The sequence below is a fragment of the Fusarium phalaenopsidis genome, assembly GCF_050370095.1.
Source record: "Fusarium phalaenopsidis strain FUZ10S chromosome Unknown contig_32302, whole genome shotgun sequence".
Classification (NCBI taxonomy): Eukaryota; Fungi; Ascomycota; class Sordariomycetes; order Hypocreales; family Nectriaceae; genus Fusarium; species Fusarium phalaenopsidis.
The window spans coordinates 1,626,319-1,649,353 of NW_028145405.1; the positions used below are offsets into that span (position 1 = coordinate 1,626,319).

At 55.2% G+C, this 23,035-nt stretch overlaps 7 protein-coding genes across 7 annotated transcripts; 3 read left to right on the forward strand and 4 right to left on the reverse strand.

Annotated features, from left to right (window-relative positions):
• Positions 1–949: 949 nt before the first annotated feature.
• LRP88_07883 (uncharacterized protein) lies at positions 950–3,421 on the forward strand (the record flags this gene model as incomplete). The annotated part of the gene is made up of 1 exon (XM_083244398.1): positions 950–3,421. The coding sequence occupies one exon, from the start codon at positions 950–952 to the stop codon at positions 3,419–3,421; it is 2,472 nt and encodes an 823-aa protein (XP_083098892.1).
• Positions 3,422–4,447: 1,026 nt separating this feature from the next.
• LRP88_07884 (F-box protein) lies at positions 4,448–6,112 on the reverse strand (the record flags this gene model as incomplete). Its single annotated transcript, XM_083244399.1, has 2 exons — positions 4,448–5,681; positions 5,742–6,112. 2 exons carry the CDS (start codon positions 6,110–6,112, stop codon positions 4,448–4,450), a joined length of 1,605 nt encoding a protein of 534 aa, XP_083098893.1.
• A 5,521-nt stretch (positions 6,113–11,633) lies between these two features.
• LRP88_07885 (uncharacterized protein) lies at positions 11,634–12,756 on the forward strand (the record flags this gene model as incomplete). The annotated part of the gene is made up of 2 exons (XM_083244400.1): positions 11,634–12,441; positions 12,494–12,756. The coding sequence occupies 2 exons, from the start codon at positions 11,634–11,636 to the stop codon at positions 12,754–12,756; spliced, it is 1,071 nt and encodes a 356-aa protein (XP_083098894.1).
• A 454-nt stretch (positions 12,757–13,210) lies between these two features.
• LRP88_07886 (vacuolar protein sorting family 37 protein) lies at positions 13,211–13,991 on the reverse strand (the record flags this gene model as incomplete). The annotated part of the gene is made up of 2 exons (XM_083244401.1): positions 13,211–13,712; positions 13,771–13,991. The coding sequence occupies 2 exons, from the start codon at positions 13,989–13,991 to the stop codon at positions 13,211–13,213; spliced, it is 723 nt and encodes a 240-aa protein (XP_083098895.1).
• A 468-nt stretch (positions 13,992–14,459) lies between these two features.
• Positions 14,460–17,337, reverse strand: LRP88_07887 (nucleoporin Nup84/Nup107 family protein; the record flags this gene model as incomplete). The annotated part of the gene is made up of 4 exons (XM_083244402.1): positions 14,460–14,788; positions 14,842–14,951; positions 15,006–15,276; positions 15,327–17,337. 4 exons carry the CDS (start codon positions 17,335–17,337, stop codon positions 14,460–14,462), a joined length of 2,721 nt encoding a protein of 906 aa, XP_083098896.1.
• A 1,950-nt stretch (positions 17,338–19,287) lies between these two features.
• Positions 19,288–19,693, forward strand: LRP88_07888 (SUMO family protein SMT3; the record flags this gene model as incomplete). The annotated part of the gene is made up of 2 exons (XM_083244403.1): positions 19,288–19,527; positions 19,628–19,693. The coding sequence occupies 2 exons, from the start codon at positions 19,288–19,290 to the stop codon at positions 19,691–19,693; spliced, it is 306 nt and encodes a 101-aa protein (XP_083098897.1).
• A 579-nt stretch (positions 19,694–20,272) lies between these two features.
• Positions 20,273–22,753, reverse strand: LRP88_07889 (uncharacterized protein; the record flags this gene model as incomplete). Its single annotated transcript, XM_083244404.1, has 2 exons — positions 20,273–22,587; positions 22,663–22,753. 2 exons carry the CDS (start codon positions 22,751–22,753, stop codon positions 20,273–20,275), a joined length of 2,406 nt encoding a protein of 801 aa, XP_083098898.1.
• Between the last annotated feature and the right edge of the window lie 282 nt (positions 22,754–23,035).

Below are 23,035 nucleotides of genomic sequence, written 5' to 3' on the forward strand. Positions count from 1 at the left end.
TCATCGATGAGCAACTCGAAGAAAAGAGGACGAGTCAGTCGAGGCTACGTCGTGAATGGATATGGATGCTGATGCTGATGTCCAAGTCCAAGTCCAAGTCTAGCTCCAACAGCAGCAGGAGCTCAAGCCTCATTCATGCTGGCTGGGCACCAGCAGCAGCGTTGAACTTACTTGGCATGAGGTGGCTGTGGCTGATGACATGTGGCTGGGGAAAATGACGAACGCGTGGCTGCTCCCCTCCGAGAAAAAGGAAGAGGAAGCCACACCCTCAACAATGGTTTCCACTTCTGGAGATCAGCCCCACCCCTCACGGAGCGGTACGAGGCTAGGAAGGAGCTTGTCACGGGGAGGGGGTCCCTTGCCCACTGCACTGGCCGCCATCCACTAACTCAACTCACTAACACGGATCGGATTCAACTGTCATCCACCAACATCGAGGTTTGCTCGAGGCGACTGCTCCTTCAACCACCCGCGAGCCATTGGATCGCCCGATTCCGACGTCGCATGACTCTTGCGCGCTTGCCCTCGAGCTGTACGACTCGTCGCGGGCTCGACTTTAGGGCATGTTCTTCGTAGCCTCTTCGGCGCATCGGGACCCGGACTCTTCCCGACGCCATCGCCATGGCCTCGACGGCGCGTACGTGTTTTCCCTCGCCGGCATGACCATGATGCCGTCAGATATGAGCAAGGGCGGATGGTTAACTCGGGTGATATTATAGCAGCCGCCGCGACGACCCCGACGAGTCCTCCAGCGCCCAGTGGTTCTCAGCCCACGACGACTAATACCTCCTCTGCTCCGCCGTCAACCACCACGGCAGCGGCGTCGCCGTCGATGCGCAGCCTGAAAGACGGCACGCGAATGTTCGATATTCGAATGAATCCATATCATCTCAAATATACCTCCCTGCCACCAGAAACGAACCCCCAGGTCATACCAGCGCAACTTCCCATGCCTACTCTCACCCCAAATGCCGGACTTAGTCCATATCATGATGGGCGCATCAGGAACCCAGTCCCAAGCAAGCTCAAGGGCAAAACCGACGGACGACAAGGAAATTTTAGTGTCATGCAGATCGACGTTCCGAGGCCAGAGATGACGGAGCGAGACCTTGCTGCGAAGCGCACAAGTGAGGGAACCGCCGCCGCTGCCCGACTTGCGAACAGCCAGGGATACCGCCACCCCAAGAGACCTCGACCGAATGTTATTGCACCGGCGCCTCCCGTCCGATTCCGTCCTTATCCTACTCCTGTGCTTCCAGCACCTCCTCGGCCGATTCCTCAACCACCTCCGCTTGCTCCAGCCGTACCTACTGAAAAGACACCTGTCGAGAGAGCACCGGTAGACAAGGCACCGGCAGAAAGGACACCCGCTTCAAATCCTCCTACGCAGGCCACGAGCCCCTCTATCCAGGAGATCAGCCCTCCTCCGCAGGCACAGGAAATCGACCCTCCACCTACAGGTCCTTCTGGGCTATCTTCACACGATACCAAGACTGAGCAGGCTCGTCTCCTCACGCTTCTAAGAAGCCTTCATCCTATCTTGGTTGTGGATCAGCTGTGTAAAGCCTTGGCTTACTTTGGTGGTATTCCAGGCGCGCCTCCTCCCGCGGACGGCGTCTTCCCACAAAGCGCTGGAACAAATGGGCCAGGCTCCTTGTTTGTTGCCTGGATTTCTGAGATCTTCCCACACCTAGACAATGTCGACAAAGTTTCTGTCACCCAAACTCCGCCCGCTATCCCCCCAGTCGGTGCCCCAGGGGCAGCGTCTATCGCAAACTCTTCTGCCGCAAACGCCGCTCCCGTCACGGTTAAGCGCTCCAGGGGGCGGCCAAAGGGTAGCAAGAGTAGCAAGGTCCGGAAGGACAAGGGGATCAAGAAGAAGGTTGTTACTGGCTCGGAAACTACCCAGACGACCGACGCCACGGCTACGCAGTCGACGCCAGCGGAGCAAGAACCAGAAGCATCTCAGCCGTCCGCCACGGGTGACCAGGGACAAGCGGCAACAACAGCAGTCACACAGGCGAATTCCAACTCAACAGTGCAACCCACGACACCTCATGTCGGAAAGAAACGAGGTCGCCCAAAGGGATCCAAGAACAAGCCCAAGCATCAGCCGGGAACACAGGATGTTGGCGCCGATCCCTCGAATGCCACGACTGCAAACCCTGTGGTTGATTCCCCTCTTGCTCACAAAACAGCATCAAACCAACAAGATATGAACCCGTCCGCCAATGTAGGAAACACGGGTGCAGACCTAAACGGCATGACGACCAATTCTGTGCATCCAGAGCCCAATGGTTCGGTTCTTGTCCAGGAGCCTACCGTGGCATCAGATGCAGACAATAATGTCGACCAACCAACACTACCAACTCCAATCAGTACCCAAAACACTCCCACTGTTGCTTCGAGGAAGCGAAAGCCTTCACAACAAACCCCTCAAGCGAGTGTACAGGCCATGGCTACGCCAAATACTCTTCAGGTCCCTGATGCCGTGTCCCGGTCAGGAAACTCACCTCGAACACAAAACGCAAAGCGTCGCCGAGTTTCTGAAGAGATGGGACAGAATGTGGTCTTGAGCGGAACCGAGTCTCACTCAACCGGCGCGGATGCGTCAGCCTCGCCGACAATCGTACCCAACGGGCAGCCTTCGTCTGCCTCGAGCAGTTTCGACTCTCAGGGGCAGACCAGCCAGCTTGGAGGTGGCGTAAACCATCAACCACAACAGCTTCTGCCTCATCAGCGTCAGCAGTTGCAGCAGCAGCAGCAACAACAGCAACAGCAACAACATCAGAACTTGAATCTTCATCAGTTCGACCAAAATCAACAACCACCACCGCAACCGCAACCGCAACAATCTCCCGATATGGGCTCGGAACAGTCCAATCAGACCCAACAAATGGCTCCTGCTGCTGTCAACAGGTCGCGGAATCGTCTGCCCGGAACACAAACTCACATGTCTAACATGGCAGCCCAGGCTGTGTACAAGCAGCATTACCAACAAAGACAGCAGCAGCAGCAGCAGCAGCAGCAGCAGCAGCAACGACAGATGGCCAATCACTTTGGCCAAGCTACTGGCGCACCCTTCTCGCGCACCATGGGGTCAAACTCTCCGACACAGTTCCAACAGCAACAACACCCGACAAACGCAGCTCTCGGCTACAGCGGTCGCCCATCTCTCTCTCAACACCAACACCCCCAACAACAGCAGCCACATCAACAACATCCGCAGACTCAGCCCGATGAGTCCCCAGGCGCGCCCAACATGGCGCAGTTCCAGGACTTTAACGGTCAGAGTTACCTCGACATGGACTATTCCATGAACGCCGGCACGGCTGTTGGGTTTGATGGCCATACCCAGCTCGAGGCTGCGCTTGCTGAGCCCGACATGCGCGACCGGATATACCACGCCATTGGCAGGTAGGCGGATATCAGACCGACACTATCACAAGATCCGGGGAAAGGGTGTTGTCGTTACTTTCTACATTCGGTCCAATTAGATTCTGGGAAACAACAGGTTCGGTACGATATGTGATACAATTCGCAGCGGGGAAACAGGACGTCTGCTTCATATGATGATGGGCGGACACGGCACAAAAAGAGGGTCTGACAGGCACATCTTGACCTTGGCATGGATGAATGGATGGACGTATGGATAATAAGGCGTTAAAACGGCACATGGGATCTCTTTCTTATTGCTAGTATAGTATAGTATACCTGACGACAAGGGATGGATGGATGTAATATCATGACAACCTATGCAGCGAATGACACGGAAAGGTAGATGGAACTCGACACAAAACTTTAGATACCCAGAATAATTATATCCGTTCTCTTTTTTGACTCGTCGGTACCTAGGTAGATAGATGTTGATGGTCCTCATGCCTTTGGATATAAAATGCATGGGATGATAGGTAGGAAGGATATTTGTTCCCAGTGCCATTCATCATCAGAGGAATGGGATGGGGGGAAGATACAAAGGAAACCAAGAATGCACTGCACGCCCGCAATATCTATCCGCGCGAGGCTGTTCGAGATGAATGCCAAACAACGACAAAACGTAATCCCCGTCCCTTGCCTTTTTACCCGCCCACATACAGAAGAAGCCCACCTCCTGTCCATCCAATACGGAGCTCGCTCCAAACATGACATGAGTTGAAATAGATAACAGATAGGAAAGACTCGCGTAGAGACGATGAGTGTAAAAAAGAGAATAAAAACCCTGGCCAGTGCTCCTGTCCGGTGTTACGCGAGACAACGCGGTAACCCTTTTCTCCGCTGCCCATCAAAAACGCCGTGTAAATGCTCATGATCCCGTTCTTGACACACACATACACCCAGGCACCAGTAGTAGTAGTTGTTGCGTACTTTCAACCAAGTACGCCCGTAGCAAACAAAGAAGAATCAGCCAAGGAAAACGTCGACACACGTCTGGTCGAGCAAACGCCCTCTAGTCCGCATCGTCATCGGTTACACCCATGGGAGGCCGCACGGAATCGGGGATGCTGCGGCCGTACCACCACTCGTCCTCGTCGTCCATTCCGTCCTCTTGGATCAAATCAAGCATCACCTGCTGGTTGCGCTTGATGTCCTGTGGTCGGTCGACGACCCGGCGTTGGAGGATGATGGCCTCAGCCGTCGGAAGCCATATTTGCTGTAGCACTGGCAGGTCGCTGAGCATAGCCTGCGCCTGCTCTGAGCTGAGGGGTGACATGGGGGCGCCGGCGGCAAGGCTTGTGTTGAAGATGTAGTTGACGTCGATGTCCATGGCGTCGTCCATCGAACCGGAGCTCCGGACCCTATTTAGGCCAGTACCCGAAGATCGAGCGTCGTGACTCAAAGACTTCTTGCGCCCGAACAATCCTCGTTTCCCCTTTGATCCGCCTTCTGACCGGGGCTGCTCCTTGACCAGACCGTTAACCCATGTGTCGACGGCGCCGCGGCGTGAATTGTATCCCTTGATCTCCCACAGCCTCTCCACTTGTCGTAGTCCACCAATACATAATATGGCGGCGTGAATTTCATCAGACGGCTTCTCTCGGATGTAACCACGTAGTGATCGCTCGACCCTTCCCACGTACGTCGGAGGTCGTAGTCGTCGGCAAAACGAGGATATAACCAGCGGAAATACTTCGTGGACCCGTAATAGCGTCTTGTCGTCGTACATGCTCATGATTTCGGCCTCGATGGGGTTGATGGTGTAGGGCTCCAGCTTCATTCCCTGGCCGCCGTTCTCAGCCAGGCGCTCCAGGTGCAGTTTTCGGTAGGCTTCGAAAAAGTGGAAAATGGTAAATAGTAGGGGTATCAATCGTCGGCGCATGCGCTCATGCTGGGGAGCAAAGGCGAGTCGTTGAGCTTCGGTTTGACGGAGGAAAATATCTTTGGTGACCCATTCGCAAATGAGGAAGGCAAGCTTGGCGGCAACATGTAGTCGATGCCAGATGCCGCACAAATGGTGAAAGTTGATTTCGTTGATATCTGTCACGGGGTAGAGGCGAGATGCGTAGGCGGGGATGTGGTGTTCAAGGTGGTATCGGGCGATGGTGGTTTCGTTAAGGGTGATGAGAGTATGCCAGGATTTAGAGGCAAGTCGGAGGTTAAGAACATCGGTCAAGGGAAGAGAGGATATGATTTGAATCTGCAACTCGTTTGGTAATGCGAGAAAGAGCTGATCAAAGCCGGCACTAGATATTCAAGTCAGTATGTGAAGAGAGTTCGGTGGCGTCGAGAATCTAATTAGCTACCTCTTTTGTGGCTCGACCGAGGAACGAGGAGCGAAGGGGGATGCATAAGACCCAGCATGTGTGGATTTGGAATGCAGAATCGAAACCTTATGACGGAGTTTGTGAAATCGACTCTTATTATCGCGTCTCTGGTTTGGTTGGATAGCCTCGACTTCGGCAGCTCTTGAATCTCGCAGAGGGAGGATGAATCTTGAGGGCTGCGCAGCAGAGGTCGAGGCGTCGAGAGAGTCGTGGGTCGGGGGTACATGATGATGATGCTGATGTTGTTGCTGAGCGTTGAGCTGGTTAAGCTTCTCGAAATAACGCTCCGAAGCAAACTCGGTTATGTGAGGCGGGTCCATCGCCATGGCATGCGGCGGAGAGTTGGCCATGATGACGGGTGCTGAGGCAAAAACGAGCGACAGACGATGCTGTGGTGTATGTAGGTGCGTATGTTATGGCAAGACAGGACGAAGAGAGCCTCCTTCGGGCCAGCCCAGATGGCTATAGACGTCCGTCTCTATTGTGCAGCGAACGAGGGCATGCTCGGCATGGCGAGGAGGCAGGCGACGAGAAGACAAGGCGGAGGAATCGGGATTGGCGAGGACTGGGAGAAGTATGTATGTAGTCAGATGCTTGCGAAGTTGACGCGAGTGGCGATGACGATCGACAGAACAAGAGCGCGCGCTTCGCTTAGACGGATGGATGGATAAGAAAGAAAAGAACAAGACGTCGGGTCGCGGTCGGTCGATATCGTGAGAAGCGAAGCCGTGGTGTTTCGAGTTGGTTTGGATTGGACGGGGACAGAATGGGATGAGGATGGGTGAAGTAAGGTAAGGTAAGGTAACGGAACGGGAGAGTGGGAAGGATGGATAGGATGATGGTACAAGGCCAAGGCGAAGAAGAAGGGAAAGAGCGAGAGAGGGAGTGATGACTGGCTGGGCGACTAGAGGACTTTCAGGTACTAACAAGGGTACGGAGGTACATGCGGTACGAATCCGGGGGAGGGAAGGGAAGGCGCGGAGGGGGCGTGGAGGGGCGCGAGACCAGGGTCATGTTCTTCAGTGAGTGGAGGGTGGAAGGAAGGAGTGAGCGTAGCGTCCCCACAAGAAGGCAGAGAAGGAAGCCAGGCGATAATTCCGTCAGCGAACAGAACAGTTCAGAAATCAGACACAGACATGCAGACAACATCAAGACATTGAGAGACAGCAGCAAGCTCTCATTCTCCTGCATTAGGACAAACACCCGCGAGTTGACTCAGACACTGAACACAGCACAGTCAAGCATTACGATGGATGTACATACATTCCGCAAGACCGCAACAGAACCGATGATCAAGGTGCAAGTGGAGGATGGAGATCCCTCAACAAGACGCCGGGCCCTTCCCTTGGGACGACAGAACGAACGAACGAAAGAAAGAAAGAAAAGAAACCGTGGATGGGGGACGGACCGACCGACATGGGGGGAACATGGCGTGGCCTAGCGCCGCAGCGGACAAAACCACAAGGCCGAGCAGCGCAAACGTTGGTTCGCTCTAGGCGGCGTTTGACCGGCCGAACTGTGGAGAGGCCCTGGGAAAGGCGCTGTCGCTGTGGGGAGGGTGGACGACCCAGGGGAGAGACTCACAGGATTGAGACCTTGAGATAGATCCCATGGATCCATCTTTCACCCATGACGAGACGGGGTGGCCTGGAGAAGATTTGGGGGGACAGTCCCCCTCGTGGAAGACTGTTATTCCTCGAGAGGAAACTCCGGCTTCGAGAACCCCAAAGACGAGCAGCTGATGAAGCCGCTTCTCGTCGAATCTCCCCACAACTTCAAGGAAATATGCCCCGAGGAAAGGGACTGCCCGGGTACATCGAGTGACCACCTGACTTTGGTGGTGCCCTCCACTGCACTCATCAAGCACAGAATGCACCGGGGGCCTGCTGCTCTGCCACGCGATTGTAGATGGCCCGCCGCGCCGTACAGTGCGAAACCCCATGCCGGACTCGGCCCAATTGGCCGGCCTTATTCGAATTGATCATCCAGCGGAGCCTACCGGCCCTGCAGCGCGGGCGACGCTCTCCCGTTTATTCACAGCACACCAGAAGCTTATCAACGACGTTGCAGCAGCAGTGAAGCACGCACCCATCCCTCTTACAGGAAGCTTTCCTTGCGCCGGGACATCATGACACAGTAGGCCCGGGTGTGGCGCCGCACGGTAGCTGGGGTGTGTGCGTGTGCGCGCGTGTGTGTGTGTCCCGTCGCCCCAGCCCAGCTCTGGCCCTCTCTGGGGAGTCAGGTTATCTTTCCAGAGAGAGGACCCCTGGAACTGGGGGCTCTTCTCTTTGAGGCTTGGGGCTGGAGCGTTCTTGTCCTTGGCTTCCTTTTGACTCCTGCTCCTTTCTGGATATCCTCCGGAGCTTGGCCGGCTCAGCCGTCCGTATCTCGGTGTCTCTCTCACCTCAAGATTTTTATTTAGCCGAGAAGAAGGTCTAGCCGATTCTTTACTGCTCGTTGGAATAATACCGACAGTTCAGTAACTAGTAAGAAAGGCAAGTCAAATGATTGCGGTGAAATGACAAGAAAATCCTTCGGGACCAACAGCCACCCGGGCAGCCCCGGCCGAGTCTTTGACCGAGCAAGAGGCCGACAATGGGATGGGAGATGGACTCTGACGATGACACTGGGCGATGACGACAATCACGGCAGCGATGATGGCTCTGGGGATGGACGGACAGGCACCAGCACCAGGCAAAGGTGTAACAGAAAAAGCTTTGTAGGTTTATGATCTATCACCAGGGAGAAGACCTCAACCTCGCTCGATCTGCCCCTGCTCGGCCGATGAATGGTCCTCTGCTCCGGGCTCAGACACACATCCAGACATACATGCTGAAGTTACAGTAGTTACGTGGTGGATAGCCAATGCAGGTCAGGGCTCGCATCTGAAAAAACGACGGCTACATCTGGACGGGGGCAACGGATGGGATGAGGATAAAGAGGGGACCCGACCGTATGGAGTATCTCCGATCGCATGCTTACTCGGAACATGGATCGACTCACGAGACCAACGCGGGTTTTCTATTTGGTGCCCTGACCCGACCCCGTCGTTATCACAAAACAAGAACCGCCGCCCCATCATCATCTCATCTACTGTACCAGACCTGACCTGACCTGACCTGGCTTCCCCTTCTCGGCTCCCCGGCTAAGATGGGGGCCGGACCCCCATCCCGTCGAGTGAGGCCGAAACCCTGCCCGGCCGAGAAGGTCGTGATGGCGCACGGGGGTCATGCTGGACCAAGTGCAAGGTGTAAGGTGAGGGACCAGCAGGGCAGGGAACAGAGGCGGGATCGTACCCGCGGCGCTTCTAAAAGAGTAGGTTTCCAGGCCTCTCGGGCACGAAGCCGTAACCATGCCATGAATGCCATGCCATGCCATGCCACTCGGGCTCGACGTGTTGCATGCCCGAACCATGTAATATTCCCTTTGTGATGTGCCAGACACAGGCCAGTGTGGCGTGCGGTTTGATGCTCACATCCGCCGATACTTTGACTTTGTTTGAATACAGCAAGCAAAACCGAGACGAGACTGGAACAGAACCATATCTCAAATCCCTTTTGTGAATGCAACATTGGCCCTAAAGAAAGAACCGAGTCCCTCGAGGATCCCATTTCCGCCTACTCGCTAATACCTACCAGGCAGAGTCTAGCACCGTCTCTGCTCGATCAATGTCTCTGACTGACGAGACGAGGGGTTCATGGGCCCTGATCCCAAGACCCGTTTCTTTTCTGGAAGCCGTAGGCACTCTCGGCACTACAGTGACTTACACGTGGGCCATACAAACAACAGACGAAGCGCTACAAAAGAAACAAAGTTGATAACAAGCCTTCTTGAACATGAGTAAGGAAAGGTCCGAAAACTGGGGACTTCTGACGGGGGGCAAAAGGTTTTGGGCAAAGCTGAAGAGTTGGTGGTGAGAGAAGGGGGGGCGTCTCCGTAGTGGTCCCCGGCCTTACTGCGGTGGCTCTTGAGTCCATCCGCGACAGGCCAATGTCCAATGTCTCGTCGACGCCGATCCGAAATTCTGGATCTCTGGTTGGTCAGAAGAGGGAAATCATACTGTAGAATAGAATGGGATTGGAAGTGAGGATAGGATGGATGGTGATAGATAACGGAGTTGGAGTTGGTTGTTTCTATGGTATAGTCTGCTTGATACTGAGGCCTACATTATACATAGACAGTATCTACATAAGACACAGACAACTCCACTACTCCATCTCTACTGTCCGAGTCCGTTAGCCCCGTGGCCTTCCACAGTGATCTGCAAAGTACGTATTCCTGACTGTTAGCACCCAACATGCACGCAGGCTGGTACAGTACAGTAGGTAGAGTAGCAATGAATGTCTGGAAATTCCCCGGCCGTAATATTACGTAGCCTTCCAGGCTCAAACTCCGGCTCCGGGGCGGTCCCTTTTTTATTACACGGATCCTGACTTGGATGCCAGACCAAAAAACCCAAAATAAAAAAAAAAGAAAGAAAGATACGGCCGGGCCGTTACATCACATTCACCCACTGCGAATAACGTCAACACATTTTTTTTTTTTCACTCTCGCATGCATCAACGTTGCAGTGCTTGAAAGCAAGTCTCGACGACCATGATATTCTTGGTCAAAAGGACATCGATCGATCGACAAACAGAAACTCTTCCGATGATACCGAAGCACTGCCTCTGGAGTCGCGTCATGTTGTTATCCACGTGTCTATTCATGACTTTTTGTCGTTATCGTCCCTAGGTATTGTCCACTGAATGACCTCAAATGATTGGGTCATTTCCTCGTCGGGTCCTTGAAACGCTCCCCTCCCCTCCCCTCGTCCCGCGCAATCCGCGAACCTACTGTACAGTACCGTACAGAACCCATCATCTCCCGAACCCGAGCCTGAGCTTGTATGGATTGGATGGATGGATGGAGGTATCCGGGACCCGGGCATCCATCGACGATTTGCTTTGCAGCCCGTACAGGACAGTACTTTACTCTCTGTAACCGGCTGCCGTATCTCTTCTATTGGACCTTGACCAAGCAGATGCCGGGATCCAATTCGGGACTGGAGACGCGTAGTTACTGTACTGACTGTACCTGCCCACTCTAAATTCTATTCTAGCTCCGACTCCATCTCTCGCGTACGAGTGCCCATCCTAGCTTTCCCCAGCTCCAGGCTCCATCCATCACATCAATCCACCATCCGTTCCCCTCCTCGCTCTCATCATCCGTCCTCTCCATCTCCACTTTGTATCTACTATGTAGACAATGTCCCTCACTTGTTGTTGCTTGTGCTGTCTTTAACGCACTGTCTTTTCGTTTCATCAGTCAGTAGTCACCTTCCTGATACCGGCCCCTCCACCTTCTTCTCTGCTGCTGCAGCAGCAGCATCGTCGTCGTCGTCACCCTCCTCCGGCTTCGCATCCGCTCCTCAACCGAGCAAGTGCCGTCCAATTCGCTATCCCAGCCGGACGTGACTTGACCTGTCCTTTTTCCTTTCATTTTGGCTTATCGTTTCAAACCATCGAGACTACTCGGCCCGACAAGGAGCGAGCGGGACCCTCTAGCTCTTGGGCTTGGGAGCACAAGCCCACGACGACAAGAAACGGCGACAACGGGACAGCAGGCAATCCCCACGACCTGAGCTTGGCTTGAGCTGAGCTGAGCTGGCTGAGCTTGGAGGCCTAGACTTTCAGGTCCCCGCGCCCATCCCATCACCATACGCTCCGCGTCAGCAGAGCCTCATCTCAGCCCTGGTCTGTCCTGTTCTGTTCTGGTCAGGTCTGGTCTTCTTTGTGTGACACCACCGAACAGCCATCCCACCCGGACGGGTAACGGAACGGTGACGATAACGACAACAAGCCATCATCTCTCTTATCTCTCACCCTGACCATGACCACCGACCTAGAGCCGGAATCTCCTCGGCCTGACGACGGGGCCCCCGTCGTCCCTACCACGGCCGCCCAGCATCTGGCCAGGTTTGAGTTCAGTGATGCTGGCACAAAGGTGCTCATGGTTGAGTGGTATCCCGACGCCGTCCATGCCCCCGCTCCCTCCGATGATCCTACCGCCGATCTCGCCGACCCTCCCTCCGCTCCGAGCACCGATGACGTCTCCGCTGCGGAACCGGCCTCGGCCGCTACCAACACTGGTGCTGGTGCAGAGGCGGATGCTGTCAACAGCAGCACCTACTGGCAGGTGTCGTGGCCTGGCAAGTCAACAAACCTACCCGCCGCCGAGCCTGACTCGGATCCAGAATCAGCCTCGAGCACCTCATCCCGCCGACGCCGAGTCTACTTCCTCCTTCCCGCAGATGCCACCGTCCCTGCCACCATCACCATCACGCCTCCCGGAGCGTCGAGCTTGACCCTCAAGCCTCTCCCGGCCATCTTCCCTCCTGGCCTAGCTGCAGACCCGGGACCTCGGGGCGTGCTGCACACGTTATGGGCACGGCAACGCCTTGCCGCGATAGACCGTGAGGTTGCAGCTGAGCTACGCAATAATGCAGAGGGCGTGGGCGTCGAGATGGCTCTCGCCGAGCGGAAATGGATCCTCGATACCTTCATCCGCCCACCTTCCTTACCCACGGAGCCGTCCGCCCGCCCTGCAGCCCCTAGGTCTCCTACGGGCCGGCTGGGAGATAAGCTCAAGGGCCTCAAGCTGGCTACGTCGCCTGCAGACCTGACGCCCAACACACCCGGTACCTCGAAGTCACTCTTTTACGTGTATGCTCAAGGCTAACCACTCGGCAGCAAACACCTTCACAAGCCCAATCAGCCAGTCCCGGCCCTTCCACCCGCTGGGCGCCGACATTGCCGTTTCGTCCCACGAAGCCATGGCCTCCAACACTCGCGCAGCTCCGATGTCCCTCAATGCCGCGCTGCATGGAGACGTCACTGGCGCCGCCTCGGCGCCAGTCAGGTTCCAGGCACGGGACGAAGAGGATGACTTGTTCGCGCTGCCCATGAGCCCGCGTAGCCCAGACATGAAGAAGAGTCCCTTTAGCGCGCTGTGAGCGAGGGGGGACCATGGGAATGAAAAGAGGAAGACATATTTTGTATTGTTTTGGTCCCGCCGGTTCTAAGAAGAAGAAAAAGAGACATTCAAAACCTGGGCGGCCTTTGAGTTTAAGAGATACCCGTGTTGTAGAGAGCAAGCGTCGGTTCATGGCTGTGGCGTGGCATGGCATATTCATTTCGACAGCACCTAGCGTGAAAGTTGGGGGCTGTTGATTGAGAAACCAACTGTATTCTTACCTGACCTTTAAAAGGGGCAGTCTTTGTACTAGTTGAACGACCATTATAGAAGACATTTCAAGACGTGATTCGTATTGTTTCAGGGGATGATGTCTATCATGAGTCGTAAATCTTTACGTGTAGGTAGCCGATATATAGCAACTACACAAACTCAACCAAAGCAAGAACATTGTACTCGCCAACAAATAACTTATTCTATAACTCATCCCCTGTTCATCGCCATCCTCCAACCCGTCCCTCATCCCATCTCTGTTTCCTCTCCTGCCGTAGATAAGACTGCACCTTGGCTTCCCTATACCTCCTCACCCAGTCCGTAACCTCCCTCTCCGTGGCCGGCGCCCCCTCCCCTTCGCCCTCGAGGAAGCTCTCCTCCATTGCCTGGCACACAAGCGCCTGCTCCTGCACCCCTTGTCCAAGCTGCTGGTACAGCGCCGCCGGCGAAAAGGGTGCCAGCGCGTGGTCCATGTCTGACTGCTTCTGCCGCCACTGTCTCTCTAGCGCGTGTGTCGCAAGTAACTGCGCCTGTGTGGACGCGCGCTGATGTGCTAGCCGGGCCTCCATATCGGTCAGCTGGCCAGCTAGTTCTATGTTCTCGTTGAGCGCTGATGAAAGCGCTTGGTGGGAAGCTAGGAGGGATGGGTGGATGGAATCGGGTGAGTGGGCGAGGGCGTTAAGAAGTGCCGGGTTGGCGAGTATTTCTGCAAGATCTTGTTTTCTGCGCAAGAGCACGTCAGCGCGGGATGCGATACAAGGAAAGCCGGGTGATGACGTACGACTTATCCTGGAGGATCTGAGGAAGCCATTGGTCTCCCGGGTCCGGTATCGACGCCGGAGCAGCGTTCACGGAGCTCGACACGCGGTTGCTGCCCGGTTCAAAAGGTGCAGGGCCGGCTATCGACGTCGGTGTCGCGATGCGACTGGTCTCATGGCTGCCGGGTTTCGGGGGCAGGACTGGAGGAGTTGCTCCTTGGAGCTCGGGTGTGAAGCTTGCCATATCCCTAGAGTGTTAAAGGAATACGTCTGATATATAAAACTGCGACTTAATAGTCACAGGCGCGGCGTGTAAGGAGATGACGACTTGGTTGGAGTTGCAAGATGCAGGTTGGAAGTGGGGGAGGAGCTTAGTTGGAGCCGCCCAAATGGGATGTCGTCGACGGAACGTGGGGGGGAGACGCTAGAGCCGCATGCCACATCTGGGGGAGGCTGAGGGGGAGGATCAACGTCAGAATAGCTTCACTCAGGGACAAATAATTCAATAAACAAAAACAGGGAATAGTTCATTAAGTCAGTTGTTCCCGTCCCGGTCTTCTAAACGAGACCAAATGCCGTAGATATGTTATGTTACAGTCCACAACCATACACTTTTTAAGAGAGATATCAACATTCAACGCCCAAAGCCACCACCACACAGCAGTTCGGATAAGCAGTGATTCAAGAAAGGAAACAGTCTTGATGATGGATATCAATGCTTCACCGACCACAGATCCCGTGACCATCCCATCTCGCGGAGCTTCTTGCTGCTCGCGCCAGTGGCCCTCTTCTCCCCGGTGCTGATGGCCAAGGCCTTGCTGACTGCCGCAAAAGCCTCGACTAGTTCCTTCATACGTCCCGCATCCATGAAGCTTGTCGACAGATCAGAGCTGCGCTCTGCAATGATGGCAGCCAGCTCCATACACTCCAGCAGGTTGTCTCGCGACAAACCGGTGCCTGCAAAGTGCAGCGAGCTGATATAGGCCAGGATCGTCTCGGGGAGATACGCCTTGCGGAGATCCCGGAGTTCCTCATCACCTTCTGTTTCGATATTAGTACAGAGCACTTCCAATCCAATACCATCCAAGACTCACCCTCGATGCCCACCAGGAGCCAGTTGTTGAGCAGTGGCTGCATCATCTCCTTTGAATTCTTGACCTCCTCCCCAATCGAAGCCCAGAACTCACGGGACTTGACACTCTCCCTGCTTGTTCTGTTAGTCTTGATTTCCAAGGCTCATCTGGGGGGTTCAACATACTCATTCGTGAGCTCAGAGAAAGAGGCGACCGTCTCCAAGCTATCAAGAGCTCGTACCAGAGCCTCCAGCTCTCTAAACTTTCGGGCATCTGAAGCCACTTGATCAGGCGTCACATCGAGAATACCTCTCCGGTCCAGATGCTTAGCCCAGAACTCGGGGGTGTCCTCGAACCAGCCTGCTTCCGCACTATCATCTTCAGTGGCGGCTTGCAAGACATCTGCAAAAGATACTCTCCTCATCAACTGGCGAGCAGCGTTGAGGTGAAGATTGCCTGTGACAGGGTCAGCATTCGTCATTAAAAAAAGCATAAAACGGACTTACGTAAAAAGTACTTGTAGACCTTGGTTCCCATGGAGAACACATTGGGCCACGTCTCTTGGACCAGCAGAAGCCATTCGATGGAGCGAATCAAATTCTCGTGTGTCGCCTCGATCTGGGTCTCATCCTCGCCGAAAAAGTCCGGCTTGATAGGTCGGCCTCGTCGCGAAGTAGGCGGCCCAGGGGCAATAATGCTGAAAGACTCCTTGGCAGGGAACGTGCTCTTGGGTGGGCCAAGATCGTCATACATGAGCCATGCTTGCGTCTTGACAAACTTGAACACATCAATGCCTGCCTTCTTGATGAGCCGGAGCTGCATCAGACGCTGCTTAGTGTCCTTTTCGGGGATGAGGTTGTAACTGAGCACCTCGTAAGACCGAGGCTCCTCGAGAATCGAGCAGTAAAGGGGTATTAATTCTTGCAACTGAGCCAGGCGCAAGTAGTGGGCATAGCCGGCGATGAGATTTTCCTGGGAGCGTCTGCAGTCTGGGGGTGAAGACAGGGGAGCCAGAGAGTCATCCCTGGAGCTCAGCTTGTCGAGCAGAGTAATGAGAAGATAGACGTGCGCCACGATGCGCAGTCCATAGTGCTGTGTTGTCTGGAAGAACCTGTTCTTGTTCAAGTCAAGGCCATTGGGCTCTGAACGGTAAAGCTTCGACTCGTGGTGGTCTGCGCTGGACGAGATCACCAGTCCTTGCTCATACAGATAGTTCCCAATCTCCTTCGAAATCAGGGATGCTTGAAGCGCTTTGCTGGGTTCGTGTGCTTCATCACGGATCTGCGGGTTGGACTCGAGAGAGCGGATGAGGCGCTTGTCGACGGTTTCCGGATCACCGTGGTACTGAACAGCGTCAAACGAAGGGAATGACTGTGTCATACCTGCAGCCACGCTGGCCGGGCATAAACCAAGCACGTACGTGTCCAACTGGGTGCGTAGCAAGGCGTTGTAGTTGGCAAAGAGGAAGTCATCCCAGGTGAGTGCCACCTTTTCCACGCTGGCAATATCTCCAGAGAGAACACCATATACTGCACGCTCATAGTCGTCACAGCCGCCTGATCGAGCCAAGCTGAAGCACATGCGTCGCCACAGGGCTAAGGATGCTGGGTTGGTAATAGGTAGCTGCTGGTTATCATCGGTAGATAGGAGAACGGCAGAGGTAGAGATAGCCCGCCACATCTCTGTCCTCTCCTGACACCACTCGCGGATAGTCTCCAGGTTAGATCCACGGCGGAGGTGCTCAAAGCAGCCGAGCCAGATGGCACGTTCAAAGTATTCGTCCTGTGGCTCAAGTTTCCGTCCCTGGCGAGTCGCAGCATCGGGATCAAGTTGGGTGACGAGGGGTGAACCATCTGCATTGAGGAATGATGTCGCAACGGCTGGCGACTGACGGTCGAGCAGATGTGGCCAGGCAGTGACGCTTTTTCTGAGCTTGATGGAAGATCGTGTGTGAAGCCAGCCGTGAGCGATGATATCTCCTCTATCGGCGTTCTGTTGAAGTTCGCGAGCAAGCTCATCGATATCGGGGCCAGAAGCAGCGTTAGTCTGGAGCCATTGTATAACTGCTTGTCGTTCTCGCGCCGACGGATCTGTGGCCAGGAAATCGCGGAGTAGGTCCTTTCGTGGGGTCTTGGTGCTCTGGTCGAAATCCATCTGATTCGCATCAGAACTTGAATATCTCAGCGGAAGCAGCCGGCGCAAAAGGTCCCATGTCTGTGCCTCCCGTTCGAGGCGCTTGATCAGCTCTGCTGAGGCGGGATTGCTGGTGGCAGCATCGACTTCATCCGCGTCCATGTCAACATCGTCCTGGGCGCCATCGCGCATCATGCGCGGCCTTACTTGTGCCAGTCGCCGCAATGCACTCTCATAGTATCGTCGTGGGAGGTCAAGGATTCGTTCTCGTCTGTCCGCGGGTTCGAGAGGAGGAGCGAGGCAGTCGTCGAGGGCGTTGGCGAACTCTTCAACTTCGGGCCCAGCCTCGTAGGATAGGATTCTCTCGATCTCTGGTGCGTCCATGGTGATGTCTCGAGTGGGTTCCATGTCGATTCTGTATCAATAGTCGTGTCGTCGGCGAGAGCGAGGCAACGCAACGAGGTGAGAGGCTTGAGTCGTCGACCCTACTCGGCTTGGTTGGCCGCAGGGGTCACAGAAGGTGCCCGTTCAAGATCGCATACCCAGACCCGGGTGCAAGAGATGGTATCGCGCGTTTTCGGGGTCGCCAAGGTCGAATCAGAGGCGCAATCGCGGTAGGTTTCTACAGAAGCTCGCGCTGGTTGATGCTCCAGGTCAAAACTAGAGAAATGCTGGGTCTGTTTTGGTTGCTGCTTCACTGGCGCGCCTGGAGCTTTTCCATGCTTGGCTCCATCGGTACGTACCTTGGTGCCTGGATCCAATGCAGGCTGTTGGCAGGCGTAGACGCTGCCGCGTTTAGGCGCGAGGCGCGTGGGCACCGTGTGCCACAGTGCTTCTCGTGACTCTCAAACACTGTATTATTTGATGTTCGACTCCACTCGAAAATCTTTTCTCTCTTTTTTCTCTTCTTCTATCATAATGTCATCGGCATTCGTATTAGAGTCTCGGAACAGGACATTCAATGCTTGTTCAGGTCCATGAGACCTCCTGCGTGCTCAACGATCGCCTAGAAGAAGTTCGCTTTTCACACCAGTTGCCAGAGTTTCCCAGACCGGTTGACGCACCATAAGACGAGCGCTACATATCACTTTCCTTCCTCCCGGAGTTGCTCCATCTTGAGCTTGAGCAGATAGGGCTTTGGACAGCTCACGGTTGAGGCTTCTTCGCCATATCTTTCGTAGAATACTTCGCAGCACTCGTAGAGCTGCCTGATGACGGCTTGGCATTTGTCCTCGTTATAACCATTGCGTGTGAGGCAGTCTGGCTGCATGTTAGCAACCACGTTATTGTGCCCAGGTGAGATGCTTGCTTTGAATTGCGCACTGGGCAACAAACAGTCAGTCAGTTCTTTGTAACCGGGATTGGATCGGTTGTCTAGGGTATCAACTCACTGCGCGAGGATGACAGGCAGGCTTAGCCTCAACGTCGTCTTTGGGAGCCTTCATTGTGAATTGTCAGTACAATTGAAGATTGCTCGTGAGTAGCATGAATCGGGACAAACCATTGCTGCTTGTCTTGGTATGCAATGTGATATTTCGCGTGTGAATTGGGATGGAAATGCAAATGTTGTTGCAGCATCTACCCGGTGGCAGAATTGGTTCTTTGGTCGTGTCTCGAATACTTTCACCTCCGAGCAGAGTTATCAATGAAGGTCTGATAATGGCAGCTTAATGCAAGAGATGAGAAGGCGACAAGAGGTTGGAGGAGGCTGATGTCATGGGTACCCCGTACCTGTGTCTCTCTCGCCCTCTTCACCAAACCAGAACATAAATCTCCGAACTCCAGGTGATGAGGTCAGCACTTCACTTGTACTGGGTACTGGCACCATTATCGGCATCCCAATCCTCCGTGCACCGGCCGTTTGTCCGCCCGGGTTTCCACAGTCTTCGGTGAGGGCCTGGGACCAATAGGAGGCGTCGCTCCCCACCTCCCGGGGCGCCTTCAGCGCTGCCTCTGACCTGAGGTTATGGGTGTCTCAGGCGCTGGGGGGATGGACATGGAGCCTGGGTCGCCTTCACTCCGGTCGAGGCTCATCACGCACCCTTCGTCTTTTCCACCTCCCACCAACACCACCTTTTTTCTTCTCTCCTTCTCACCCTCCGCTCTTACTTCTCTTCTTCAACCTCCCATACGAACCGTTGAAAACCACTCTCTCCATCTGCCCACACTTTTACGCGCTGCCCCTCTGCGCAAACGAGACGCCATCGTCTACTCCCCCACCTTCAGACACACCATCATCCACCCTACAGGTAAAAGCCGATACCTTGCCACGTCCTCCATCCGCCGTCGCGCGCTGACTCCCATCCCCGGCGCAGCACTGTAATCCCGACGACCATGTCTGGCGAGAACGAGAACGGCACCCCAGGCGGCGAGCGGGCCGAGGCCCCCGCCAACACGGAGCACCTCAACATCAAGGTCACCGACAACAACAACGAGGTCTTCTTCAAGATCAAGCGCACCACCAAGCTCGAGAAGCTCATGGGCGCCTTTTGCGAGCGACAGGGCAAGGCCCTCAGCTCGGTGCGGTTCCTCTTTGACGGCACGCGTGTCCAGCCCACAGATACCCCCGACGCGGTATGTATTTCCCACCGCCCGTGTCTCGTACTACCTGCTGCCAGGCAGAGGACAGACCGTACTTTAGAGATCGGAGGTGCTGACCATGTACTTCCCATAGCTTGAGATGCAAGACGGCGACACGCTCGAGGTGCACCAGGAGCAGGTGGGCGGATGTTCACTGTAGCCTTGGAGGAGCATGAAGGAAAACAAAGGAAACAACGTAGGAAGGGCCCCCGGGCTGGATTTGAACACTGGCTGGCATCGCTTTGTGTACATCAGATGAAAGGGATACGGAAGCAGATTCGCCCATAATTTACGAAAGATACGCACCATTACCTTGAACTGGTTGTCTGACTGCGCCTCTGTGAATGGCTTCACGATTGATATCAGATCAGATCAGACCATAACTGGGCAGAGCCGAAACAGATCGTATTAAGATGACACCTCAACCAAGACGGAAACTGAACCATGCCGGACCAAACCATGTGTGTTTTTGCCATTCTAGAATCCATCAAGTCAAATGACTTGTGCGAAACCTAATTACAACGCAAACAACGCCTCAATTCTCCTTTGCCAAACCGAATGAACGGACAACCAACAACCCAGACAATCTACACGATTGAATTATCTTTACACCCCGTTTTCCCTCCCGAACGACCAAATAAATTACAAGACTCGCGTGCTAAACTATAAAACAGTCAATGCCAGTGAAAACAACAACAAAAACAATGCCTAGACACAAAAGCGCCGAGACCAAATTACATTACGCTTTGAGTTCCTTTGCTCGGCATCCAGTGCAGAGCACGATGGTGCCCTCGGGCACGTGCTTGGTGAAGATCTGGCCATCGTCGAAGCCGTTTTGACACTCTGCACAACGGAAGCAGTGCTCGTGCCACTCGCCGCCGAGGGCCTGGATGTACTGCCCGATGACGGCGATGTTGCACTTCCTGCACTTGGGAGCTCGTCGCTCGGTGCGCTTCGTCTGGCAGTTGATGCACCATGCGTACCCGTCCTTTTCGATGTGCGTCATGCCGTGCTCGAATGGGTCGCCGCATTCAGCGCAGAAGAAGTGGCCGTAGTGCCAGTGGGCACCGAGAGCTACAATGTGCTCTCCCAGGATGGGAGTCTTGCAGTGCTTGCAGCGTGGCGCGAACAGCTCGTGCCAGTCTAGGTGGCAGAAAAACCGGAGGCGCTCATCTCCATCCTCTGCCATGGTCTCACCAGGTTCCTCTGGCAAGATCTCGCCAGCCGCGCGACGGTGGATGCGGTCAAGCCGCTGCTCGCGTACGTGGTCAGGCTCTGGGCTGATCTCCATGGCCTGCAGGTTGGTGCCACATGAGTAGCAGCTGAAGCAGTAGGGATGAAATCGCTCGTTGGACCCCGCCAACGCCACAAATCGCCCTTCGATGGGAAAACCACACTCATGGCAGATGGTAGCTGCTCGTCTGGCACTCCCAGGAGCTGCAGACCAGTGGCCACGGGGCCGCTGGGCATGTCGGGGCGCTCCTCTGGGGACCGGGTTCGGCAACGGACGACTGCGTGAGGTCGGTTGGTCATCGGGCGTCACGATGGCGGGGATGCCATTGCTGCGGCTGTTGCTTGGAGCTTCGTCGACCGCGATGCTGGGAACGTTGATTGAAGGCACTGGGCCTCTCGGGCTGTCGTCTGCCCCAGCTACGCAGATCGACGGGATGTTCGCGTTGGACGACGGCCGGGACATCGACGTACTTTCCTCCGCCACAACGATACTAGGTATCTCCATGGGTTTTGCCTCCGGTTTGAAGGAGGAGGATGCGGAGGAGGTGCTGCTGCTGAGGGCTGCCGGGATCGACCGGTCTGGGTTGGTATCAGTGGACTCGTCCGGGGCTTTCCAATTGGCGTCGAAGCTTACAATGGGCCGTCCCGGACTGTCACTGACGGCTGTGGGTTCCGGGAGGTTGGGGCTGCGATCCTTCAATCGCATGCTCGTGGCCGCACGGATATCTTGGCTGCGAACCTCCATGCCATTCTTTCTCTCCACACTGTCATCAACAGGGGCAGAATTCTCCCCGGCAGGGTTGCTTGTGTACAGCGGGTTGCGGGAACGCGTTGGGGGATTGCGATAAATCTCAACGGGGTCGTGGGCCTTGCCCTTGCCCGTGTCTTGCTTGGGCGACTCGAAGCGCACGCGGTTCAGGGGGTTCTGGGGCTTGTTGCTGAGCTTCTCGGGTGATGCGCGACCTGATGTGGTGACATTCTTTGCGGTTGATGACTCTGGTTCCTCCCAGATCTGGTCCCCAGAGAAGGGTCGCTCGACCTCGCCGCTGATGTTCCTCTTTAGACTCGCTTGCCGGCGCTGCTCGGAGAACTTTCCAGAACGGCCAATGCTACCGTACGACTTGTTCTTGCGACTTGAAGAAGACTCCCCTGTGTGGTTGTGCTCCAGAGAGGGGCGACCACCAGGGGCGTTACCCTCACTATCAGTTGAACTGCCCGAGAACGATCTGGTACCCCCGACGCTAGCGGTGCGCGCATGCGCATAGCTATTCTTTCTCAAGTGTGATCGGTAACGGTAAGGGCCGTCAGGGCGAGGCGACGGTGTGCCATGTTGATGTTGCCAGACGAGCTCGGCAGCCTCGTCGAGGGCGGCGTTGTAGATGCGCGTTTCGTCATCGGGCGTCTCTGGCACAGGTTGCACAGGTTTCACAGGTGGTGACTTGTTGCCCTTTCGGATGTCCATCTCCTCCATCGCATCGCGCAACGAGCTCGCCTCCTCCTTTTCCATCCATCTTTGGCCTCGCTCAATGTAGGTGGCTGAGGGGACGACCTCGGACGGTCTCAGAGGCTTGGAGGCCGATATCGCATAGGACCCACGGCTCACGGTGGAATACTTGGAGGCAACGCTGCCAGCAGCAATGCTGGGGTTCTTTGAGGGAACGCGCTCAACACCAGGCAAGCTGTCGGTCTGGGAGGCGGCGTCGGGGCTGAATCGACCGGTGCTTGAACGGTGCAAGCTTGAACGGGTGGCGGGAGCTGGACGAGCCCCCGCAGGCTGAGGGCGTGCACCTCCAGGTCTAGCAACACGGTTGGATCGAAGCTCTGCTAGATAATTTGCTATTTTATACAAGCAAGATTAGCCAGGAATCACCACAGATCCCAGTGAACTGGTCGTACCAAATTGATCATTGGTCATATACGAGGGCGACGGCGGAGTCACCTTTCGCGACTTGTTCAGAGTCGGGGTGGACCTCCCCGTGCCTGGCATCTTTGCCGGAAGACGTGGTATTGAATTAAGGGATGCTGAAGAAGAAGAGGATTCTGTCCGGCAGAGAGGTAAGCACTGGCGAGGGAGAGAGAGGGCGAACGCTATAGGAGACTAGGTAGTTGTGGTGTGAGTGAGGGAGTCACTTTTGTACCGCCGTCCAGGCCAGGCGATCGCAAGGGCGAGCTCGATTGTGGGGTTGACCAGGCAACGCACCATTGCGGTAGATGGCTTGCGTCAGAGGATCACCAGCAGCAACAAGGGCATCTTTTGAGCTTGTGAAAG